This window comes from Bos taurus, chromosome 16 (assembly GCF_002263795.3).
Source record: "Bos taurus isolate L1 Dominette 01449 registration number 42190680 breed Hereford chromosome 16, ARS-UCD2.0, whole genome shotgun sequence".
Classification (NCBI taxonomy): Eukaryota; Metazoa; Chordata; class Mammalia; order Artiodactyla; family Bovidae; genus Bos; species Bos taurus.
This window is the reverse complement of record NC_037343.1, coordinates 56,216,704-56,224,710: the sequence shown is the minus strand read 5'-3', so window position 1 is coordinate 56,224,710 and position 8,007 is coordinate 56,216,704. Positions and strand designations below refer to the sequence as shown.

The 8,007-nt window shown below is 38.5% G+C and overlaps 1 protein-coding gene across 8 annotated transcripts in view; it reads right to left on the bottom strand.

Moving 5' to 3' along the window:
- Positions 1 to 363: 363 nt before the first annotated feature.
- RABGAP1L (RAB GTPase activating protein 1 like) overlaps positions 364 to 8,007 on the bottom strand; it is a 163,842-nt gene continuing 156,198 nt past the window's right edge. For all 8 annotated transcript variants that reach the window (XM_003587088.5, XM_059875805.1, XM_059875802.1 and 5 more), the window contains 2 exons: positions 7,076 to 7,273; positions 364 to 5,762 (listed from right to left, as the gene is read on the bottom strand). In XM_003587088.5, the coding sequence (XP_003587136.1) occupies positions 5,610 to 5,762; positions 7,076 to 7,273 (351 nt within the window). In that variant the 3' untranslated portion in view covers positions 364 to 5,609. The remainder of the gene's footprint in view (positions 5,763 to 7,075; positions 7,274 to 8,007) is intronic.

The window sequence follows — 8,007 nt, the reverse complement described above, 5'->3', positions numbered from 1 at the left end:
TATGAGAACAATTGCTCACATTCCTAATGGCATTCCAGCCCCTGGTCCCTGTGCCTCTTCAGGCCCAAAACTTTGGCCTTTGGTATTATGAGCTAAATATACTTTCCCCCTTTTAATTAACTACCTTATTATTATTAGGCTAGCTTGAGAGAGTTTCTTACTTGCAACCAAGGAATCTCTATAGAGAGGCATACAGGGCACTTGGCTGTGCCTGCTGTACAGGATATCATTTTGCAGGGCAAACTCCTATTTCTCCTTGCTACAGTGACTAGAGTCTAGTATCAGATAAGAAGCTTTTCACCAACACCAGGTTCAGATGATTCAGAATAAAGTCAACTAGAAAAAAAATCAAAAAGACATAGATTGATTTTAGAACAAATGTTTATTACTGCTTAATGGGGCCAAAGGGGCAACACAAAGCATTGAGAACATCACTGGCTCACAAAAACAGTCACCTTGCTACCTTCTCGGTTGCATTTGTTTATTTCACAAGGCTTCATTCACACATGAAAACAAGATATTAATCCAATTCAAGTTCATAACAATTATAAAAGTAAACATTTGTTGGGACAATGTACAATAAATTGCACTTTTCTTAACAAGCATTACATTTACATTTATAGAGTGTACTATACATAATACATGGAATAATGGAAACATCTAATTGGTCAGTGTTGATAGAGGAGAGAGGCTGCTCACCAATTTCTTTCGTAGTCAATTAGCACTGTTTGAGCTAATCAACTCTTTTATTCTGGAACCTGTTTACATTGGAGAAGCCATGGGCAAAATCATAGAATTTGTAAAAACAGATAGCATAGAATTTCTACTACCTCCTCAGCAAGGGAAAGGTAGGAGTTGAAAGAAATGAAGTGAGGCTGACTGAGAAACTTTCTTTCTTATTTGAACTAAGGATCCATACATTATGCAGAATACCAAAAATAGAGAAACTGATGCAAAGGCTATTACGATCTTGGATTCTGGGACCAATTCCAGACTTTATTCTTGTGCTTTCATGACACCAGAGTCTTGATGAATTTATGTCCTTATCATTCAGTTCCCTATATTTTATTCCATATATAATATATAGTTATTAAAAGTTACATTTCAACAGAAGAGATTTTACATGTTAATTTATTGCCAATGAAAAAGGAAAGTAACTTAAAATGTTCACTTTCTACTCAATGATTCTTTTTTTTTAAAGTTTCCAGAATACCACTAACAAAAAACCAGGGGTGGAGGCAGGGAGAGTGGGACACGTTGATGAAGATGTTTTTATAGCAGGGAGCAAACACACTTGTAGATAAGCTCGACATGTAGTCTTTTCGATGGAAGCTAAGACAGGAATGTCTGACAGCTGCCTATAGTTGCTAAGCTACTCACGAATATCCACTTTTCTCCTTACAACTCAAGATGATCATCTCCTATCGAGGTGCAGCCCACATGCAAGTTTTCATGTTGGTAGCTCTTGAAAGATAAGAAAATCCCTAAGGGCTCTGCCTGTGTTACATGGAAGCCACGACGAGACAGGAAGATGTTCTGGAGCAGTTCCAGTTCAGTGTGACCATCAGCATGGCAACTAGAGGGCAAGAGTTTTGTATCTGGTGGTAGGAAACACAGGCCACTGAGCTGGGTCTGGCCTTCTGTATCTGATCACCGTGTGCATATTCAGTTGGATGGTACCAGGGTATACCAAAGAGGCAGGGATAAGCCATATAAAGTTATACCAATCACTAATCACACACACACACAAATCTCACAGCATTCAAATCAAACAATAGTTCATGCTCTCGTTTACCTATACTTGAACAAGAGAAGAAGAATTTTTTTTTTAAGAGTAAGTTATACAACAGAATCATCTTACTCAGTATTAAAGTGTTCTGTGCCAGAAAGATAAAACATTTCACTTTTTAAAAGCGTCTTTTTCCCTAATACGATCATGAAATTGGACAACCACCTTACCAGAATAATTAGTAGACTGATCTCAACTAAAGAAAAAGAAAACTCAATCCCTTACGTTAGTTACATATGTGATTCTTATCCTCAGAAATGAATCCGTTTCTTTAAGGACCTTTCATCTCTTGTGCCCTACATTGTGTATTCTCTTGTTTCTCTCACTTCAGCTAGGAAATGAAGCCACTCGTTATCAACTGGAAAGTATTTTAGGAAAATGGAGTAAGGGTTTGAGAAACATAAATATTAATACATAGTATAAGAGGATGAAAGTTTTGAAAACAATGAAACCAGATAAATACTATTAAATATCCCAAAATCAGTACAAAGATTACTTTTCTACTTTATTATGGAAATTTAAGAAAGCCAATGAAAAACAAACCACGAACTTAATATTTGGGAGAGGGAAAGAGAATTATTGGTTGCATGGAAGGATAGGCCATAGGCCTACGTGACATTCCTATTAGTGTTTCTGATAGGCACTCATACACAGTAATGGAGAATTTCTTTGCATTAAATTATATGTAACTAAATATAACCAAATTGTGCCATGGCTCAGGATGTGGGAAGCTAGAAAACATATGCACTGCAAAATTCAACTTGGTTTCTTTCAGCTCTAAGGAATGTGTTAAAGATTCTCAAGATATAAAAGCTAATGAGTGAATTATCAAATTGAACTTCATTCTCTGATATTGAAGAATTTAATGAAAGGAGAACTCTTCACTTTTCAGAATGCTGCAAATGTTGGATTTTTGGAGGAATGTTTTATACAATGTATCCAAGGAAAAGATGAAAAACACTAAAATATTTGAAGTTTTCCTGGATATTTGAGCTGGTCAACCTCTTTCTAAAACCAAAAGAAGAGTATGAATTCTCAAATATACTTCAAGTTAAGATAAATTAAAACTGCTACTACTGCTAAGTCATGTCAGTCGTGTCTGACTCTGTGCGACCCCAGAGACGGCAGCCCACCAGGCTCCCCCATCCCTAGGATTCTCCAGGCAAGCACACTGGAGTGGGTTGCCATTTCCTTCTCCAATGCATGAGAGTGAAAAGTGAAAGTGAAGTCGCTCAGTCGTGCAGTCGTGTCCAACCCTCAGCGACCCCATGGACTGCAGCCTACCAGGCTCCTCCGTCCATGGGATCCTTCAGGCAAGAGTACTGGAGTGGGGTGCCATTGCCTTCTCCGAAATTAAAACTAGCAGATACTTAATGCTGGAATGCATGAGTTTTTAAACAATATATGGTGAAAGGCATGTGGTCTGGGATAGTGCTATTGTAACATTGTATGAATAATATATACCAACTTTTGCATTTTCTTTCTTTCTGTATTTGCTATTGCTACTCACCCAAAGGCATTGTAGTGAGAGACAGTTTAGACTATGATACTAATACACACACCCAAGTATGATGTGGAACTGGAGGAGGAAAAAAAATCTATAGATGGCCATTATAATCTGTTAAAATGCAACCGATTAAATGTTTACAATGTTTGTACCTGGTGATTTTGTTTAAAGAAACAAATGTTAGGGAGTATAAAGCTGAGCCAGGTCTGCAGGTAAGAAGTGAGCCTGGAGCTAGTTCTCTCTCAACTACCATTTAAGGAAAATTATGCAATTTAGGCATTCAGTGAAATGTAAAAAGAGCTCTGTACAGTAGAATTATGAGATTCACAAAACACAAAAGAACATCCTTAATTTAGCTAGCCATCTGATAAGGCAACTTGTACAAGGCTTCTTGGGATCAAAGCATAAAGTACCAGGAAAGCTAACAAATTTTACTAAATGATTTACAAAAACAAGTACCAAGATGCAATTTTCTAGCCATTATATTTTACAAAAAAATATTAACTTTTCTAAACCACCATAAATGGAATGTTAAAGTCAACACAGATACTCAGAATGCTGAGTTATTTTCCTTTGGGGTGAAAGGAAAACTATGATGAAAGATGTCAGGACAAAAAAAAAAGGGAATTCTGTAGGGAAAGTATTATTTGATGAGTGTAATGAAGGACAGCAAACAACCACATCAATTTTATAGGCTATAGATGACAGAAGAACACTTACCGATGAGGGGAACTTCACTTTTTAGAGCTTAATGATTATTTTAGAGGAGAGGATCCACCGTGAGCAACCTGTAGTGCATGCTCCTGGACTTGAGATGGCTCTTACATGATTTTTACTTCCAAGAGTGTGTCACTTTTAACTGAAACATATGGCGCAGATGAGAGTCACTCTGCCACTACAGGGTTTAAGATCCTCTGCAAAGAATATGTTCGACAGTGAAGCCAAGGATGAGCATCAATAAATGTTACTGTACATAGACGACAGTAGTTTGGTTGACGTAAAAGGACCGAAGGCCTCCAAAACAGCTTAAAAAATGGGAAAATTGGTTTTTCCCTTACCAAAGGATTTCCTGCAAAGACTATTTATAAAGACATGTTAAATATAATTGAAAAAAAATATTTCCATCAACTTTTACACAATAGCTTTGCCTTTCCATGAGATAAGTATTTCTATAAAGGTTTTATATGCAGTCAAAAATGTTACAAATGCATTTGCATCTCTTCATCTAGGGGTACCAAGGGCACATTTTTAGGAAGCTACAGAACTCAGAAAAAGGGGCCTAGTATTAAATTAAGGTGATATGAAGCTGACCTCTATTTCCCATTTCATAACTTTAACAAAGTTACAGTATATTAGTGTTTCCTTCGCAAAGTATATGTCAACATTAAACGAATACTCTGTCCCTGGTTCTACATTCCATTCTAAGCACAGTAACTGTTCCTGGGCCTTTCAGGCTTCTCTGGTAAAGGTCTCCTAAAGATGAAACTCGTAATATCCACTTATGACTTCACATTTGCCAGAAGGCACAACTGTATGCTTGTTTAGGAACTCGCGATTCTCCTGTGGGATTCTGAAAAGGACCTGTTAGAAGACCAGGACCAAAGTGATTTATTTTATCCTGCATTTATAAAAACTCAGTTCTTTTTTATCTAGTGTGTGTTCTCAATAGCCTATCTTATTCCATGGTTCTTGGCACTTAATTTCCAGATGTACCCCACAGAAAATAAAAATAAACTATTTCTCTTTGGGAACTGTCCAACCCCAGATCTGCTCTTTCCTTCAGATAGGATTATCGCTGTCCAGGGAATCACTTTCAGGAGGAAACCTGACAGTGGTCGTGGCTGGCCCCACAGTGTGCTTTATCTGAAGAAGTCCTGGAAAGTTATGAGGTTTAGGTTTCAATCTTTTTTTTTTTGCTGTGACAAATATCTTCCTATCAATTCAACCTTGGAATAAAAGACATCTCCATTTTCATGTAAGATAAAAATAATTATGAATAATTCTAAATAAAAAGCATTTAGCTCTGAATTACTTGTTTCCAACCAGATATCAGGCATATAAAATAATGTGTAATAATACTATGATGGATCGGAACACGGACTTCTATGAAGCACGAACACAGGTATTCAACATAAATCAGGTTAGTTTAAATAACATCCCTTTGAAAAGTGTCATACGAGAAAGATTGAGAGCTACTGAAAGATCCTGGCTTGCTTTCTGGCCTCCCTCCCTTCCTTTCAAAGGGACACCAGGACTCTTCCTGGGTTTCCGTCGCTTTGATCGTTGTGCTCCTGTGTTCGGGTGAGGCTGGAACTATGTGCTCTCCTTGGGGGGCTGGGTGGCCTGTGGCGGCTGCAGCGGCTGCGTGCCCGTGGCCGTTTTGATAGAGTTCAGGGTTTTGCTAAACCAAGAGTTTTTTGCAGCTTGGATTTCATTCATAAGGGCTCCTCTCTGATGTTCAAGTTCCTAATTAAAGAAAGAAAGTCATCTGAGTTATAGAAATGTTTTCTCTCTGCCAAAATTAAAATCAGAGTGCAGCTTTTTGGAATCCACATGGCCGTAGTTTTCTTCCTACACACCCAGGTGAGATTTAGTTGGCTTCTGAATGCAGGAAAAAAAAATGTAGAGCTAAAAGAGTTACCACTAAAACGCAGAATCTGTGCTTTCTCTGATCAGTGACAGGAAACCTCATTTTACCCTTTCCTCCCCCTTGCAATTTAGGTCGAATTTAGGCTGCAACCTGAGAGAAGATGTTTAAAACCACAGGTAAACATAAGCATATGGATGGAAAGAAGTTCTACTGATAGTGTAAGCATGAATGAGGTCTGGGTCCCAACACACAGCCTGTGGCCCTGAGAATGTACAAGGTCTGGTGCAGAAAGTTCAGGATCATTAGTGTAGTGCAGTGGATGCCATGGCAGGACGCAGTGAGGGTGAAGATCACTGATGGAAGGAAATGGTCCATCAGAAGCCAGGACTGTTTTCCTAATTCTGATATCCTCCAAAGTGGAATGAGATTATGGGGAAAGGGACTTGGCAAAATCAGGTAAAGATGAAAAGGGACTCCAAAGAAAAGAATAGCTGTTGGCCAACGTTCAACTGTTAGGGCAAGGAGAGCAGGAGGGGTTTGGCTTTTCATCTCTAAGCATCAGCTAAGTGACCAAGTTCAATGAGAAAGGACCATGGCAAAAAAAATCTCAGGGAAAACTAAAAAGGCATATGCTTAAGTTCCCATAAGATGTGTGTGTGTGTGAAATTTAATTATTAAAAATTTAAAATTATGTGTTTATTTTTGTTTAGTTTTGTTTTGCTCAGTTGTGTCCGACTCTGCAACACAACTCTTTGCAACCCCACAGACGGCAGCATGCCAGGCTTCCCTTTCCTTCACTATCTCCTAGAGTTTGCTCAAACTCATATCCATTAAGTTGGTGATGCCATCCAACCATTTCATCCTCTGTCGTCCCCTTCTCCTCCTGCCCTCAATCTTTCCCAGCATCAGGGTCTTTTCCAATGAGTTGGCTCTTTGCATCAGGTGGCCAAAGTATTAGAGCTTCAGTTTTAGCATCAGTCCTTCCAATGAATATTCAGGGCTGATTTCCTTTAGGATTGACTGGTTTATATCAGTGTTTAAAAGTGACGTAAAATACAACTCATTAGTGGGCAGAAAATGTATTCATCATATATGGTATAACATTCCATGATTCTGAGCTTTAATACTAGAATATCTTGGACCACTAACTTTTATTTTTTTCTTATTGGTCTTTTACCAAATCACCAACCTGGATTTTACACTTGGCCTCCACCAGCTGCAGTTTGGTTTGTGCCAATTCCAGCTCCATCTCCCTCAGTTGCTTCTTAAGAGAGTCCTTCTCATCATCCGATTCAATGCCCTGGTCCTCTCTGCTTACGGCCGCTGCTTTCAAAGCACCCTCCTTGCTGAAAATGTCACTGCAGTGTTTACATGCCATCATTTTACCCTGAAATACCCAAAAGAGATAACCAGTATTCAACTGTGCTTCATAGCATAGATCATGTTCTGAGACACTGTGATATGATTTTTCTTTGGGCACTGCTTCTGGTCATCAAATGAAGGCCCATTTATGAAAGTATTTTTCTTGGGCTGTGACCAAAATGGTTATAATCAGCACAAACCCCAACTATTGAAGATAGGTGCTACTTTTTCTTAAAGTAACTATAGAAAAACTCTGGAGATAGGAAGTGTTATAGCATTTTCTTGTATGTGTTCTAGAAATTTTATTCTACCATTATCCTAACTGGATGCCAAGCCCATGGCATACAGTCTACATGCATTAATTACCTCATTTAACCCTAGAGCTACCATATGATTGAGAAAGGCAATGCCAAAGAATGCTCAAACTACTGCACAATTGCACTCATCTCACACGCTAGTAAAGTAATGCTCAAAATTCTCCAAGCCAGGCTTCAGCAATATGTGAACCGTGAACTTCCTGATGTTCAAGCTGGTTTTAGAAAAGGCAGAGGAACCAGAGATCAAATTGCCAACATCCGCTGGATCATGGAAAAAGCAAGAGAGTTCCAGAAAAGCATCTATTTCTGCTTTATTGACTATGCCAAAGCCTTTGACTGTGTGGATCACAATAAACTGTGGAAAATTCTTCAAGAGATGGGAATACCAGACCACCTGATCTGCCTCTTGAGAAATTTGTATGCAGGTCAGGAAGCAATAGTT